General features: G+C 42.2%; 1 protein-coding gene across 3 annotated transcripts in view; it reads left to right on the top strand.

Annotated features, from left to right (window-relative positions):
* The window catches only part of LOC137368686 (pantothenate kinase 2, mitochondrial-like), a 39,408-nt gene that overhangs the window by 11,733 nt on the left and 10,304 nt on the right, over positions 1-17,371 (top strand). Inside the window, exons 2-5 of one of the 3 annotated variants that reach the window (XM_068028844.1) lie at positions 1,960-2,312; positions 3,785-4,038; positions 13,996-14,172; positions 15,816-15,939. In XM_068028844.1, coding sequence (XP_067884945.1) covers positions 1,960-2,312; positions 3,785-4,038; positions 13,996-14,172; positions 15,816-15,939 — 908 coding nt within the window. Of the gene's footprint in view, positions 1-1,959; positions 2,313-3,308; positions 3,403-3,784; positions 4,039-4,432; positions 4,517-13,995; positions 14,173-15,815; positions 15,940-17,371 lie in introns of those variants that run through there. The other 2 variants (XM_068028853.1, XM_068028859.1) reach the window with 2 other exon arrangements.

The following is a 17,371-nucleotide window of genomic DNA, read 5'->3' as shown; positions in this document are numbered from 1 at the left end:
GAAAATGTTAACTTTCAATAGGGAATTCTTTGGATATGTGGCAGTTTTCTGCATTTTTAAAAGCTATCTTTTTTTTTTAAACTTAAGTTTTGTGTTTCTTTTAGTCAACAGTGACTTGCGCTTGCTGTTAATTGAGTACAATGCTCCAAGGGGGGTTACACAGACACACAGGATTACATAGAACCTACAACATGGAAACAAGCTAGTCTGTCCAGTTGACTGACAAGGCAAAGGAGAAAGAATAGACTCTCCAGTGTGGGGGTGCAGGGGAGAAGGTGGTTTGGGTGGGGTGGGGAAATGAGAACGGTTTGCCTTATTTTCCCTTTACAATGGTTATGACCTGCAGTATTAACCTTGGTCTTTAATTTGCTGTACTCCATATTGAGAATGCTTTGAAAGTTCATTTAACAGCAGTCAAGCTTTAAGGACAATGTACACCAAACTGCTGCAGTAGTCCACCTCAAAGGTTTTAAATTGGCTAGAACCGCAGCCAAAACTAGCTGTTTAGCTTTGGGCTCAATTGGCATTTTTTCAGTATGCCTGCAAAATAAGTTGGAAGATTTTCAAGAAAATATTTTTAATCTACGTCTAATACAAAAATAGTTGAATAACTGAATAAATTTGAAGTAAAAAAAAAACATGAATCATAAAAAATTTAAGATTGTGTTTTGATTTGAATAAGCTGATAAATTAAATGAAGTGACTTTGAATTAAAACTACTTGGTACCCACAGATTCAATACTTAAGAAAGCTTCCAGAAGCCTAAGCGTTTGCAAGCCATTTGAGACATACCCCAAAAGACTTGCCCTGATGAACACAAATTTTAAAAAATTCTACAAGCTCGTGCCCCATGCAAAAACAGATGAGGTGCTTTTGTGAGCAACATCTATGTAATTGCCTTAAATGTGCATATTTTATTTTCAGCTGTTTGCACATCAGTTTATCGTAGTTTTATTTCAGTTATGAATAGGACAGTAAAATCTGTGACAATCAGATGAAGAAAATACATTGAAGTTTGTTGATAGGCCCCAGCTGCATCTCTCTCCTCCCTCGGGGGCCCCCCCCCCCCCCCCCCCCCCCCCCTTCTCTTCCGTGTTTTTAAGCACAGCTGATATTTAGCAATGTCTGGAGAACTCCTGGCTAACCTCATTTCTTCCACCCTTCATAAATGTAAGCTCATCCAAAATGCTGCTGCCCGTATCCTAACTTGCATCAAGTCTCATTTGCTCATTAACCTACATTGGCCTCTGGTCTGGCAATACGTCAATTTTAAAATTCCCCATTTCCTTGCTGCTCCCTATCTCTGATCTCCTCCAAGAGACGTCATAACGTCATAACATTCAAGGCTATGGGTCAGGTGCTGGCAAATGGGATTAGGTAGACAGGTCAAGTGTCTTTAATGCATCAGTGCAGACACGATGGGCCGAAGGGCCTCTTCTGCACTGTATGATTCTATGATTTCAGCACTTCTCCAATTCTAGCATCTTGCCTATCCCTTATTTTAATCACTCTATCTTCGGCTGCCATGCTTTCAGCTGGCTCGATTCTAAGCTCTAGAATTGCTTTCCTAAACCTTTCCATCTCTTCTCTTTAGACGCTCCTTAAAATCAGCCTCTTTAACCAAGCTTTTGGTCATCTGACCTAATATCTCCTTATGGCGCTTGGTGCTAAGTTTGTTAATGCTTCTATGCACTTTGGTTCATTTTACCATGTTGAAGGCGCTAGACAAATGCATGTTTTACATGGGTAGTACGACATGGAAACCAGGCGCTTACCAGTCTGTCTGTTTACCTAGAAATAGTAATTCTAAAAAATGTTCACTCTACCCTGTTTCCATATCCCTTTAACCCCTTTGTCTCAGCATCAAGTAAATCAGTGGGGTTGAGCTGGATTATCATATTTGTGATTTCTCGTAAGGAATCTTGAACTTATTTAACTTTTTTTTTTCACTTCTTGTAGCTTTTCCCTGGTTTGGCATGGACATTGGTGGAACTTTGGTGAAACTGGTTTATTTTGAGCCAAAGGACATTACTGCTGAGGAAGAACAAGAGGAAGTGGAAAATCTGAGAAGCATACGGAAATATTTGACCTCCAATGTGGCTTATGGATCCACAGGCATCCGTGATGTTCATCTTGAACTCAAAGATTTGACAATTTGTGGGCGTAAAGGCAATCTGCACTTCATAAGGTTTCCTACCCAAAACATGCCGGCATTTATTCAGATGGGAAAAGCCAAACACTTTTCAAGTCTGCACACAACGCTCTGTGCCACTGGAGGTGGGGCGTACAAATTTGAACCAGACTTGCGCACAGTATGTACATAATTCATCTTTTCACATCAAAATTTAGGACTGCAGAGCCATATGCAGTAATCTATTAAACTGTTTTCTCAGCTCATTTCAGGATTGAAATGGTCAGTTTGGAAATGTGATATTCATGTATACATCAGTTTATGCTTCAGGGATCCATTCTGGCATATAAATTAAAAATAAATGTGGTTTCTCCTTGTGGGTTGAAGAATATTTTAATCTTCTAGAAATTAATAAACACAGAGGACGTGACCAAAGCCATGAGTGTCTAAAACCCCCATTGTGTTCCTGTCAGCCTCCTGTCCTGACCTATACTTGGATACTGCCACTTTTTCCAAGTTTGCCTTTTCCTGTTTTTGTTTTACAGCCTTAAAGCATTTATGCAAACATTGTTTTGTAAAAATGAATGGGTTGCAAATCGCAAGCTCATGTGGCACAATTTCCTCTAACTCCTAGTGTGCACCTGAAGTGCAGAATTTGAAACATTCGTACACTAGTTGTGGGTTTGCTGACTAATGCAATCTTTAAATATCTATTCCCTTCAACAAAAATGAGCTCTCAAGTTCATTGTCATTTCCAGGCTTTTATACACAAATTAAAAAAAATTATTGACTCCGAGTCAGAAGTTTTTTGAGCTGAATGTTTAATAACAATAAACAGCAATCCATTTTCAATGAAAAAATCACAATCATAGGTGTTGCTCATTGTTAATACATGCTGGGATCACTAGTTATATATTTCTAATCTATCTTCTGTTCAGTAGAAATAATGCAAAAAGCAGTCACTAAAAATATATTGTGAATGGCAATTTTTTTTTTAGCTCAACTAGAAATTTTAGTTGAGTGGAATTTGGCCACCCTAGTGCGGTTGTAGATGACTAGTGACTAAATTCTGGGATCTGCTGAATTGACATTTGTGTAAAAGCAAAGTAATTTCTCAACTAGTCACATTGTCTTCTGCACTTATTTGATCTGTCCCACAGTAATGGTGGAACTAGAATGAAGCATACAGTACAGGTTTGGTGAGCTGGTACTTGCCCTTGAGGTTGCTACTTCTACCTCAGAACAATTGATGTTTACATTGGGACAGGCAGGTGAGAGTATGTGCCCAAATCATGTGACCATATTTACATAACTCTTTTGAGATGCTTGCACTAACCTAACTCTTTAAATTCCTGCAATTTTTCATGCGAAATGTTGGTGCAGGAATGTCCTTTTTATAGAGTACTTCTCTTCCACTTGTGTTAATGCCAGCATGTTTGATCATTATTCCTTTTTGATGGGATTTCCATAGTTTTTGGATGTCTAGATGGGTAATTCCATTATTATAGGAAGAAAAACTAAGATAAGAATCTCTTATTTTTAATAGAATCTAAAGTTGGGAACTTCAGAGGAAGGGAATGAGGAGTATTTTATTTTCCCAAGAAAACAATTACTTGTCACGATACTTAACCTGGTTTTGTGTAACTTTTGTAGATTGTTAATCTGCAGCTTCGAAAGCTGGATGAGCTTGACTGCCTCATCCATGGAACAATGTATATTGATTCGATAGGCTTCAATGGGTGTGCAGAGTGTTACTACTTCGAGCACCCAACAGATCCAGAAAGATGTCGGAAGATGACCTGTGCTTTGGATAATCCATATCCACTACTAATGGTGAATATTGGATCAGGAGTCAGTATTCTTGCTGTTTACTCAAAGGATAATTACAAGCGGGTAACTGGTACTAGGTGAGTGACAGACAAAGTGCTATTGTGACTTATCTAGAAGAAGACTCTCTCCATCCTGTGCTTTTATTTGGCAGCTTGGAGTCTCTCACTTGTTGGATGGAGAAAGTGGGTTTCTTAATTGTTTTGCTATTCTATTTAATATATTGTCTTACATGCAGCAAATTTGGTTTCTTTGCCTTGATTATTTCCGCATTGGTGTGTAGTCTTCCTATTTTAAGCCTATGGCTGCTTTTTTTTTTTTGGCCTTCTCTCCATTTTATACTCTCCTGATCATTTTCGCTTGTGTTTTTAAAGCATGCAGTAATATACTGTACTGTAGTTTTTCAGTGGGTATCTTTTTTTAAACAGCATCAGATGTAAGACTAAAATAAAAGCAAAATACTGCAGATGCTGGAAAAATGAAATATAAACAAAGCGCTGGAAATACTCAGCTGGTCTGGCAGCATCTGTGGAGAAAGCAGCAGAGTTTACGTTTCAGGTCAGTGACTTTTCATCAGAACTGGCAAAGGTTAGAAAAGTAATAGGTTTTAAGCAAATAAAGTGGGGGTGGGGCAAAAGAGAACAAAAGTGACGGTTTTGATAGGACAGATGGCCACAGAGAATAACTGACAAGGAGGTCATGGGGCAAAGGTCATGAGTCCTGTAAGGACTTCATTCCATTCTCAGTTTCTCCATCTCCGACCCATCTGCTCTGATGCAGCCTTCCACAACAGTGCCTCTCATGCCATCCTTTTTCTTCAACCGAGGATTCCCCCCCCACAGTGGTTGGCAGGGCCCTCAACTGTGTCTGGCCCATTTCCCGCACCTGTGCTCTCACCCCTTCCCCTCCATACCAGAACCCTGACAGGGTTCCCCTTGTCCTCACACTCCACCCCCACCAGCCTCCACATGCAAAGGATCATCCTCCGCCATTTCCGTCACATCCAGAGTGATGCCGCTACCAAAGGCATTTTGCCTTCCCCTCCCCTCGCCTGTTAGCATTCCAAAGGGATCATTCCCTTTGTGACACCCTGGTCCACTCCTCCATTACCGCGGCACCTTCCCATGCAATCACAGGATGTGTGATACCTGCCCCTTTACCTCCTCTCTCCTCACTATCCAAGGCCCCAAACACTCCTTTCAAGTGAAGCAGCGATTTACTTGTACTACTTTCAGTTGAGTATATTGTATTAACTGCTCAGTGTGGTCCCCTAAACATTGGCGAGTCCAGACACAGATTGGGTGACTGTTCTGCGGAACACTTCCGCTCAGTCCGAAAGCATCACCCCGAGCTTCCTATCGCTTGGCATTTCAACACCACCCCCCCCCCCCTGCTTTCATGCCTATGCATCTCTCCTAGGCTTGCTGCAGTGTTCCAGTGAACATCAATGCAAGCTCGAGGAACAGTACTTTATTTACCGATTTTAAGCACGCTCCAGCCGAACGAATTAATTTCAGAGTGTGACTGGTCCCCCTTTATTTTTATTTTGTTTTGTTTTAGTTTAGTTTGTTGCATCACTTTTTTTTTTCATCATGTGCCTGCCCCCTTTTTTTAATGTTTTGTACTTCTGGCTAGGGCTTTTGTTCTGTCATTTAACACCCTCTCTGCACTAACTCTTTGTCTTTCACTATACCATTACCACGCTGTCCTTGTCTTTGCCCCATGATCGCCTTGTCTGTTGTTCTGTGACCATCTGTCCTATCAAAACCTTCCCTTTTGTTCTCTTTTGCCCCACCTCCACTTTATTTGCTTAAAACCTATTATAATTTCTAACCTTTGCCAGTTCTGCTGAAAGGTCACTGACCTGAAACATTAACTCTGCTTCTCTCTCCACAGGTGCTGCCAGACCTGCTGAGTATTTCCAGCACTTTCTGTTTTTATTTCATATGTAAGATTATTTGGAGAAGCACCAGTTGATTCTACTCTGCTTGATCAGTCCTGCAATGGGGCTTCCTAATGCCACTTTTTATAACTGTAATTCATAATTATGCAGGCCTTTGCTAAAATAGCTGACCACTTGGTAAGGTAAAAAGGCCAATTTACTATCGACCATAAAGCTAAAAAGCCAAATAATTAGTGTTTGAAAACTACGCTGGACTGATCTGACAACATCTTGATGTGCCACAGCACACGAACACAACAAAAACTAGTGAGGTCACTAGCTGGAGTTGTTAGTTGCACCTTCTCAAAGTCTTGACTTGATACTTGAGGTTACGGTTAACGCTTGCTCAAAGGGTAGAAGTTGCTAAAATTCAGCATAAAGTTGTGAATTTGATGAATACTAGATTACTTAATGCAAGAGAAGTGGAAGATAGGAAGAAACTGTGGTCCACCAGCTGATTCCTTCAGTATCTGAAAGTACACATTATAGTTTCCAGCTGTATTGTTTTCTGTATCTTTACTACCCTGTCTGCTGGATTAGTTCTTTCTAATGCATCTCTTGAAACACTTGATTTATTGAAACTTGTATCTGTTCCTGGCCTACATTGAGTAATATACAGGATGTAACATCTCCATTTATTTCAACGTAAAATTGAATTCTTCTCAATTAGACATTGAAGAAAAGTCTGAACTGCATTTATACTTGCAGAACTTTACTTTTGGCCGAAAACCAGTATAAGCATTTGAAACTTTAATTATTTTGTCTAAGTAATGGCGATGCTTTTCATAGCTTTTTTATGATAATTCTTTAGCAGTGGATTGCAGAACTGGCAATTGCAGAATGCCAGTACAACTTGTGTCATATTTGCTGATCTTCTTTGGCCTCCTTATCTCGAGAGACAATGGATAAGCGCCTGGAGGTGGTCAGTGGTTTGTGAAGCAGTGTCTGGAGTTACTATAAAGGCCAATTCTAGAGTGACCGGCTCTTCCACAGGTGCTGCAGAGAAATTTGTTTGTCCGGGCTGTTACACAGTTGGCTCTCCCCTTGCGCCTCTGTCTTTTTTCCTGCCAACTACTAAGTCTCTTCGATTCGCCACATTTTAGCCCCGTCTTTATGGCTGCCTGCCAGCTCTGGTGAACGCTGGCAACTGACTCCCACGACTTGTGATCAATGTCTCAGGATTTCATGTCGCGTTTGCAGACGTCTTTAAAGCGGAGACATGGATGATTAGATTAGATTAGAGATACAGCACTGAAACAGGCCCTTCGGCCCACCGAGTCTGTGCCGAACATCAACCACCCATTTATACTAATCCTACACTAATCCCATATTCCTAGCACATCCCCACCTGTCCCTATATTTCCCTACCACCTACCTATACTAGTGACAATTTATAATGGCCAATTTACCTATCAACCTGCAAGTCTTTTGGCTTGTGGGAGGAAACCGGAGCACCCGGAGAAAACCCACGCAGACACAGGGAGAACTTGCAAACTCCACACAGGCAGTACCCGGAATCGAACCCGGGTCACTGGAGCTGTGAGGCTGCGGTGCTAACCACTGCGCCACTGTGCCGCCCTCTGATACCAGTGGCGAGCTCGCTGTACAATGCGTCTTTGGGCATCTTCCATGCGGCTCACATGGCCAAGCCATCTCAAGTGCCACTGACTCAGTAGTGTGTATAAGCTGGGGATGTTGGCTGCCTCGAGGACTTCTGTGTTGGAGATATGGTCCTGCCACCTGATGCCAAGTATTCTCCGGAGGCAGTGAAGATGGAATGAATTGAGACGTCGCTCTTGGCTGACATACGTTGTCCAGGCCTCGCTGCCATAGAGCAAGGTACTGAGGACACAGGCCTGATGCACTCTGACAATTGTGTTCCGTGTCAGTGTGCCATTTTCCCACACTCTCTTGGCCAGTCAGGACATAGCAGTGGAAGCCTTTCCCATGCGCTTGTTGATTTCTGCATTGAGAGACAGGTTACTGGTGATAGTTGAGCCTAGGTAGGTGAACTCTTGAACCACTTCCAGAGCGTGGTCGCCAATATTGATGGATGGAGCATTTCTGACGTCCTGCCCCATGATGTTCGTTTTCTTGAGGCTGATGGTTAGGCCAAATTCATTGCAGGCAGCCGCAAACCTGTCGATGAGACTCTGCAGGCACTCTTCAGTGTGAGATGTTAAAGCAGCATTGTCAGCAAAGAGGAGTTCCCTGATGAGGACTTTCCGTACTTTGGACTTCGCTCTTAGATGGGCAAGTTTGAACAACCTACCCCCTGATCTTGTGTGGAGGAAAATTCCTTCTTCAGAGGACTTGAACGCATGTGAGAGCAGCAGGGAGAAGAAAATCCCAAAAAGTGTGGGTGCGAGAACACAGCCCTGTTTCACGCCACTCGGGATAGGAAAGGGCTCTGATGAGGCGCCGCAATGCTGAATTGTGCCTTTCATAATGTCATGGAATGAGGTGATGATACTTAGTAGCTTTGGTGGGCATCCAATCTTTTCTAGTAGTCTGAAGAGACCATGTCTGCTGACGAGGTCAAAGGCTTTGGTGAGATCAATGAAAGCGATGTAGAGGGGCATCTGTTGTTCATGGCATTTCTCCTGTATCTGACGAAGGGAGAACAGCATGTCAACGGTCAATCTCTCTGCATGAAAGCCACACTGTGCCTCTGGGTAGACGCGCTCGGCCTGATACGTCCCAGGAAAGTTGTATTCCAAATCCTGAATTATCCTGGCCCCACTTAAATTCTGCTATCTTGTGACCTCAAATTTCTTCTAAAAATCAGTCACAATGGTAATACATTCTGCTTTGTCTTCTGCCCTAACTGCCATTGTAGTATTCATTGCTTGCTCTCATCTTTGCCTCATCGCTTGTTTCTTTAACAACTTTCCTTCATTTGGAGCACCTACTAATGAATAAAGATTGGATAGGCTAGGGTTGTTTTCCTTCTAACAGTGGAGGCTGAGGGGTGACTTAACAGAGGTGTACAAAATTATAAGGGGCCTTGATAGAGTAGACAGGAAGGACCTGTTTCCCCTAGCAGAGAGGTCAGTTACCAGGGGGCACAGATTTAAGGTGATTGGTAGAAGGATTAGAAGAGACATGAGGAAAAAGTTTATCACCAGAGGGTGGTGGGTGCCTGGCATTCACTGCCAGGAATGGTGGTGGAGGCAGAGACCCTCAATTCTTTTAATAGGTATCTGGGCATGCATCTGAAGTGCTGTAACTGGCAAGGCTATGGACCAGTTGCTGGAAGGTGGGATTAGATTGGGCGGCTAGTTTTTTCAGCCGGCACAGACACAATGGGCTGAATGGCTTCCTGTGCAATAATTTTTCATGGTACTGCCTATGAAGTCCTTGTGTTCAGCCTCTGTGGTTTCCTCTCTGAAATCAACGCCTCTCTGTTCTTCAGGCCACTTTTACAGCTCCCTTTTTGCTGCCTCTATCTTCTCCCCCCCACCCCCCACTCCACCTCACAACTTGTCGTCTTGCCCTCGCTGCATATCAGCTCACCCACACAGACGCACACATGACTTTGCCATCCCTCAGGACCTCGCCACCTCCACCTTATCCTACCTCCTAGTCTCCCTTATCATTCACATCTCCTTGCCCACCTCGAACCACTTGCTGCGACTTGAATTAAAATTCCAAATACCATGCTGTCTAACTCCTTTTTTTTCTTTGTCCCACCAACCATAATAACTGCTGCCAACTTGTTCAACATTGTTGTGATGTTTAGTTTCCCTTTTGATAAACCTTCATAGCCAATGGTTTGTTGTTGACCCTTATGGGTAGCAGAAGTTAAACTTTATTCAGCACAGTGAGATTTGGTATGTTTTCAGTATCTGAGCAGCAGTTCCCAAGGTCTAATTAAAAGTTACATTTGCCCATTTATGTCTTGGGTAAAAGACATAAGTGCCTGCAACCCTATCTGCACTTTATATCTGTTCAGACCCCTTTTTTTATGACCCTTTCAGTAATACAAAAGCACTTAAGGTGCTGCTGTAGTGAAGTTATTATAGGGATAGCATGAACACAAGGCCCTGTTTTTGCTGAGGTTTGGGCCTAATAACCACTGACCTTCATTGTTTCCCTACTGCTGAAGTTGTCAGTCCAGCTGTGACAAAACAAAGGGGCATTGACATGCAGTGTCCTTGATGGCCTAATGATTCTGACGAAAGGCAGCCCCTTATCCAAGATCAAACCAGGACACCAGTCCTCTGATTCCTTATCCTATTCCAATAAGGCGTCTAAGTCTACATTAGCAGAGAAATGTAGTTGCCTCTGTTGTTCCTAACTTCCATTTCTGCTGTTTATACTTTTAGTTGTCATCATTATCTTTTATTACCTTTTAAGTGTCCCACTTCTACCCCTTCCCTAATATTACCCACAGGTTAATACAAAGGTACAATAAAATACATGTGTTTAGATATTCCTGGAGTGACATGGTAGCAGTATTCTAACAAATACCTTTTCTAGTTAGTTGCTTAGTAGGATAAGCACTTCGTGAATATACTGGAAGACCATATCCATCACCAAATAACTCAATCTTGTCTATGTCATTCCTGGCTTAAGGTTCTATCTTGCTCAGAAATCTGAAGGCCACAGCACCTAGTGCATGATTGGCTAGGCTGTGCAGTGCCAGATCTGGCTTGACCATCTCACTCCATGACCAGTTTTTTTTTCTCCTGCTTAAGGATCTTCTGAGACACTAAGCACATTTCCAGATTCCTCTACAACAAACCACATTTCGGCTACCTGCTCCTTGCAAATTCCACTCTGAGAACAAGTGGGGGGATTGAGGTGGATTGATTGACCCAGTTGCCTCAGTCCTTCTCTTTATCGCTTGCCCCTATCACTTATTCACTAAATCTCTCTCGTCTCCTATGACCCACCGTCTGCTTTCTTGATCTGCTCCCTACCCAATTCCTACTCACTCAGCTACATGTTCTTATCTGTACCTGGACAATGTTCCTTTTGCTGTTCATCCCTCCCTCTTAGAAGCCCACCCTGTTTTCTCCAACTGGTGCCCCATCGGAAACTTAACTTTTCTCTTTTAATGGGCATCTTCAGTGCTTCTCCATTGGTGGCACCGTCCTTGCTTGACTGCATTGTTACCTATTGAATTTAAACCACAGCATTTCCAACAGTTGCTTCTCTTTTTGCCCCCACATTGTTCCTTCTGGAGCTTACCAAGGATCCATCCTTGGCACACTCCATTTCCTCATCTATGTGCTGCCCCTTGGGCGACACCATCCACCGACATGAGGTCAGTTTTCATATGTATATTGAAAACCCATTGATATCTTTAATGCCTCTGATAAATTGTTTGTCTGGCATCCAGTCTTGGATGAGCCACAGATTGCTTCAGTTAAATATTGGAAAATATCCAAGATTCAAACCATTTATTTTTGGTCCTTGCCATGAGCTGTGTACCCTTGTCACTGATTCCATTTACCTCCATCTGAATTGTTTGTCTAGCCTCTCCTTTGCCACTCTCAACTCTATGCTTCACAGTTCAACTCATCTAAAATTCTACCACCTTCATCCTGAACCAGTTGCCCATCCCCACTGTCCGTGATTTCCACTGCCTCCCCATCCCCAACATTTCTTTTAAAAAGATCTTCATGCTCTATACAAATTCCTCTACATGCTTGTCCTTGCCCCTTTGCACCTCTGCAACCTGTTATGACCAAGGTGGGAAGAGTGCACTATTAATTCAGTCCCACTTCTCCACAGGTCACAACATATCAATAAATTTTCCTATTTATTGAAACAACCAGTTTGTCCCAGAATAAAACGCACCGACCAGGTTTCTTTAATAAAAAACAAAATGATCTATTTATTATAAACCAGGTCTTAACCAGTAATGAAGTCAATATATATGCAAATTTAGATAATAAAGACCAGTATTTTTATCCTAGCCCTCACACGTGCACAAACATCCAAAACCGGTTAACCGGGGGAAAAAAGGATTTTTTTTTTAGTCATTACAAAGAAATAAGAAAAAATAACTGTACTGAATATGGAAGTTCTTTTTGTTTTAGCGAGGTGTGCCAAAGTCAAATAGGGCTGCCACTAGGAGTCTTTGCTGGCAAGGTTGATGAATGGGCTGCTTGGGTGGGCGTTGAAACAAGTTCAGCTGCTGAAGGTTTCACGTAGGTCTTCCATCAGGTGTGTAGCAACAGGTTTCAGTCCTCATTCAAGTTTTCTGCAAATATTCAGGGTTTCTTCAAAATGCAGGAGGCTGCAACACAACTTCACATAAGCTTTTCAAGAGCAGGGATTCTTCAAAGAGAGGTAACATTTGTCTGGTTTTTATTTCCCAGCAGGTCCATGTCAAATTCCAACTGTCCCCTTTTAGTCCGAAAACCAGCATCTTTTAATAGTTCAAAATGAAACCAAACTTTTTCCAAGCAAGTCCCATGGTCATCATAAATCCTCTCTCGTCACAACATAAAATAACTCTCAAGTCAAACTCTGTTTACTTGAAATCACATGCTTTCCAGCCAAAAACTTGTTTAGTTCACCTTTTGTTGAACTTTAAAAAAAAAACACCCAAAGGTTAGCCTCTTCAACTTTAAATTATAGATTCCAAGTTTTAACAGAAATAAATGGAAACTTTTGTAATAAACCGTCTCGATCATGTGTCCCAGCCCATATCCTCCAGCTGTAAACTTCAGTGTGCCCTCCACTCCAACAATGGTGATAATCGTCAGCTATCTGAGCCTCTGCCCATCTGTTCCTTTCTGATGTCTTTAAAAGCCTCATTTTAACTATACTTTTGCATTTCTCTTGCCTCTTCCATGATCGGGCATCCTTTTCTCCCTTTGTGAAGTGTCTCAGGCAATCTCTGCATCCAAGATGCTAGATAAATGCAAGTTTTTAATTTTCATACTTAGAGAATATTTTATTCTCTATAGTACTAGGATAATCGCCTGACATAATTTTTTTTTTAGAACATTACAGCGCAGTACAGGCCCTTCGGCCCTCGATGTTGCGCCGACCTGTGAAACCATCACTTTAAGTGATCACTTTAAAGGTTTATTGTTTAATTCTTCAGTTCTGCAGTATGGAGAGTCTGTGTGCTTTGGACATTGACTCAGCGTTGGAACAAAAACTACATGTGCAACCTTGCACCTTGTTTTCAAGTTTTCTTTTAAAACTGGCAGCTGTCGAAACCTTGCATGCTCACATGCAGTCAAAAAAGCTCCCTGCTAAATCTCCAGCAACAATATTGTGATGTTGGTACCATTGAAAATTGTGTCTTCAGCATCACTGACAGAATGCAGTAAATCAGAAGTCCAAGCTGCTTTTGGGACACTGAGGAAGGATGTGAAAGCATTAAAAAAGGTGCAGAAAAGATGTATGAGAATGGTTCTAGAGATGAACTTGAGTTACATGGATAGATTGGAGAATCTGGGGTTCTTTGAGAAGAATTGATTGGGGGGGTTCAAAAGGGAGTTGCTGGATAGAAACTATTCCTATTGGTGAAATGGTCGTGGACCAGAGGACACCCTTTTAAGTTGATTCCATTCAAAAGAAGCAATGGTGACCAAAGAATTATTTTTATTCAGCGAGTGTTTAGGATTCAGAATGCACTGCCTGAGTGGGTGGTTGTGGCCGATTCAGCTGTGGCTTTCAGAAGGGAATTGGTTAAGAGAATTTGCAGGGCTACGGGAAAAGGGTGGGGGAGTGGGACTAGCTGAGTAGCTCTTGCAGAGAGCCAGGAAGGGGACAACAGACCAAATGGCCTCCTTCTGTACTTTGACCATTCTGTAATTCTCTCCATATGTTCTCTCCTGTGTTGAAATTTTCCCTGCTGTTCCCGAATGTGCAAAGGTGGTGATTCATGTTGGTAACCCGTTTGTAGTTGTGTACCTAGTAATGTAGTCGTGCAATCTGTGACAAACGTAGGACTAAACGATAGTATCCTCCTTTCAACTGAAAACATGCCACTAGGGGGTGCAAGTGGTATAATAGATTTACATTGTTAAAAACACTGATTTAGGATTATAGTCTGCTGTAGTTGGAGAATATGGGAAGTAATTGGCCTATACCCTAACCTGATTTCTGGAAATGTCCTTTTCAGTCTTGGAGGTGGGACCTTTCTTGGCCTGTGCTGTCTGCTGACCGGTTGTTCAACCTTCGAAGAAGCCCTTGAGATGGCGTCACGTGGGGAGAGTACAAAGGTGGATAAATTAGTCAGGGATATCTACGGAGGAGACTATGATAGGTTTGGACTTCCAGGCTGGGCTGTGGCATCCAGGTGAGAGCATTTTAATTACCCACCTTTTAATTTTTGCCTCTTGGATTAAGAGATGTGGTCCATTTGTTGTTGCATGCAAAACTTAGGGCTGAATCTTAGCCGCATTCCACCTGTTTTGCGGAGTTGTCAGATGTTAAAATGAAAATTTAAATAGGAACCTAACATGCCCACTTCTGGTTTTAATAGAGGCTGGTGACCAACCTGCTCATTTAATATTAGAATGAAGCGCACAACCTCCTATTAACCACAGGCAGTTCGGTTTCCCAGGCCTTTGGGGAAACTGCAGCTTAAAGGAAACAAGAAGGGCTGACTCCATGAGTACCTTTTTTACAGCACTGCTTTGGGCCAGGAGGAGCAGGAGTGTTTCCTCAACACTCAACAAGCTACCCAGGGGCACTTTTCTCCCCCCCCCCCCACTCTCTTCATGATGTCTTTCTCCCCTCCAATACCTGCTATTGTGGGCTTCAACCCTGTGAAGCAGACTTCCTACCAGAAAGGCCTCCAACTTATCACTCTGGCTGCCTGTGGGCAGAAACCACAAGGGGGAAAAAATCAGAATGCCCTTGAAGTTAAATTCTGTAGGATGTTCGTGAAACTTGTTCTTCTGGATTTCCTGACCCCCTCAGTAACCCCAGTGCACAGAACTCTCCTCCAGGCTAAATTCCAGGCCTCTTTTTTTTGTTTACTGGAAAATGTATTTGTTCTGCTTGTGTAAGTTACCTGCTTAAAATTGCCATCCTTGAATCAAAGAATTGGAGATTCTTAGAACAATAAATGAACGATTAAAAACAAGCTTGTGCACACTGTAATTGTGCTGATGGATTAAAGTTTCATGTCTGATACTTTACACCTTGTTTCCCAGTCCAAAATATTTCCTTTGCCTTGAATAGGAAGAATATCAGGTTTTGTTGAGGAATCGTGTCATATGTATATAGAACTCTAGGTCTTAAATGTGACCTTTAGCAAGATGCTGTATAATTGAGTTTCAGCCCACTTCCTTTATTGTCGGTTGCCCGCCCGCCCTTGGGCAGTATATGCTGGAAAGCCTTGACCATGTCACACATCACAGCTGTATCCAATCCTGTTTCTGCATGCGCACTGTCCAGCAGGGGTCACTAGGTATCTATCAGGAGTAGGGAAACCTGTTTTATTTTCCCTTCCTAGTCCACCGAGGCTAATTGCAGTGCTTCAGCAGCTGCCTTGCCTGAAATCAGTTCATTCAATGCTGTAATATGCATTCTACTTTCATGTTTGTCACCCTTCGACTTTTCTGGCAGAAGCACACTAATTCTGCTGGTCCAAGGAACAAGTAATGACACCTACTGAAAAGAAAAATCTTTGACATAGTAGCCATCATTGTCGCCTCTGAAATTCCTGATTAGTGCCTTGAAAAGGAATGTTATGCTAACATTAACTCAGCCCATTCTCTGTTTTAAATTTTAAAAACTTATCCACGAGGTGATAGCAGGCGACTTGAAGTTCTTACTTTGTAGCAGTAATCAGTGGAGTGAGAATTGGTTACTTGCCTGAGAGGAACTGTGGGGACAGGCAGTGCATGAGGGAATAAAAATGAACTTTCTGTTGTTCAAAAAGATAAAATATGGTTTGGACTGGATGTCAAACTTTTTTGTTTGTTCTTTCAGTTTTGGGAACATGATGAGCAAAGAAAAACGGGAAGCAGTGAACAAAGATGATTTGGCTAGAGCTACTTTGGTCACCATCACAAACAACATAGGCTCCATAGCCCGGATGTGTGCACTGAATGAGGTTGGAACTTAGTTTTGAAGTCCTTTTATATAATCCAAATGAGAATTGGCACAGATTGTCGCCTGTTCTCAAAGTTTTTCATTTATATGTATTCATTGCTTGGACTTGGCTAACAATAAATGATGTTTGTTTGCCACAGTTGACTCTTTACATTTAAGGAGAAATGCTTATATAACTAAAGGAAATGTTTTTAAAAATTATTTGTTACGGTATTGATATAGGGAAACTTTAAATGCTCAAATCATGAAAAAGGCTGGTGGTTCAAATAATTTGCTCAACTCGTCAGCAACTTACTTCTGAAGAGTGCTTGTGACATGGGAGGAAATGATGCTTTGTGTTTTCAGCTTCTTTACAGTGCTGCCTTGTAGCATCCAGATCAAGCAGCATTGTACAGGGCTATGAAAGCACTGAGACTTGTACTGCAGATGCAAATGTTTTTCTGCCTTTAGTATTTCATATGTGCATTTGGACCTTACAGAAATTAAATATTGACATTTATCAATGAAGTTGTAGATAACCAGCAATGGTGTAGTAAATGTTTTTCATTTTTATCTATTAATATGCTGTACAAACCTGTAGAATTGTAGTCCAATAGTTATAGCATATTGAAGGGGGTTTCTTAACCCCACTTACCAAGTTCACAAATAAGCAACCACGAGGCCGTTCAGCTTTCCGGCTCATCCTTCCATGGAAACATCTGATTTCCAACCCCACTACCTCTATCATAGCATCTGATTGCTTCTTAAATGATTCCAGAATTTTTGCTTCCAGTTATTATCCAGCCTTTTTCGCATGGAGGGCCACATTACAATTTTTGTCCTACAGTGGGGAGCCAGTGAGACAATTTTGGCAAGATGAAGGCATTTAAGTTTATCGTACTAGTAATCAAAACAGCAACAAATGTACATTTTGGTGAAGAGGCTTTAAATGAGAAGGCTAATTTATTGCTCCTTTCTCTCCACTATGTTGGACAGTGATTTAATGAGATATCTGACATTTATTTTTGTTTACACAGTAGTGTTTGCCCACACAGTTGTCGCGATGTGGAGTATTCCAGATGGATGTCCTTCTGTTCGTGATCTCGCCCTCCCCTCCTTCCCCTCTGGCTCCTCTCCTCTTCTCTCCCCCACTGCCCCCCCCGGCCCCTCCATCTCTTCTCCCCTCTTCTCTTTCCCCCTGCCCCCCCAACCTCTGGCCCTTCCCTTTTTACTTCGCAGACCTCCCTTCTTTCTCTTTCTCTCTCCCACCCCCCCCCCTCCCCGGCCCCTCAAAAGGTTTGACGGCGTAAGTTTGTTGTAACATAGACTTTTACAGTGTTCACTTACTATAGCATGTCTTCAAAAATGAAACAAGCTCGTTAGGCAAGACCTGGTTCTTGTGAAACCATGTCCACAGACACGAGGCTATTTCCATACAGGGAGTCCTCAACATT

The sequence above is a fragment of the Heterodontus francisci genome, chromosome 1, assembly GCF_036365525.1.
Source record: "Heterodontus francisci isolate sHetFra1 chromosome 1, sHetFra1.hap1, whole genome shotgun sequence".
NCBI lineage: Eukaryota > Metazoa > Chordata > Chondrichthyes > Heterodontiformes > Heterodontidae > Heterodontus > Heterodontus francisci.
Note: the sequence above shows the minus strand (reverse complement) of the source record. Positions and strands in the feature narration are given on the sequence as shown.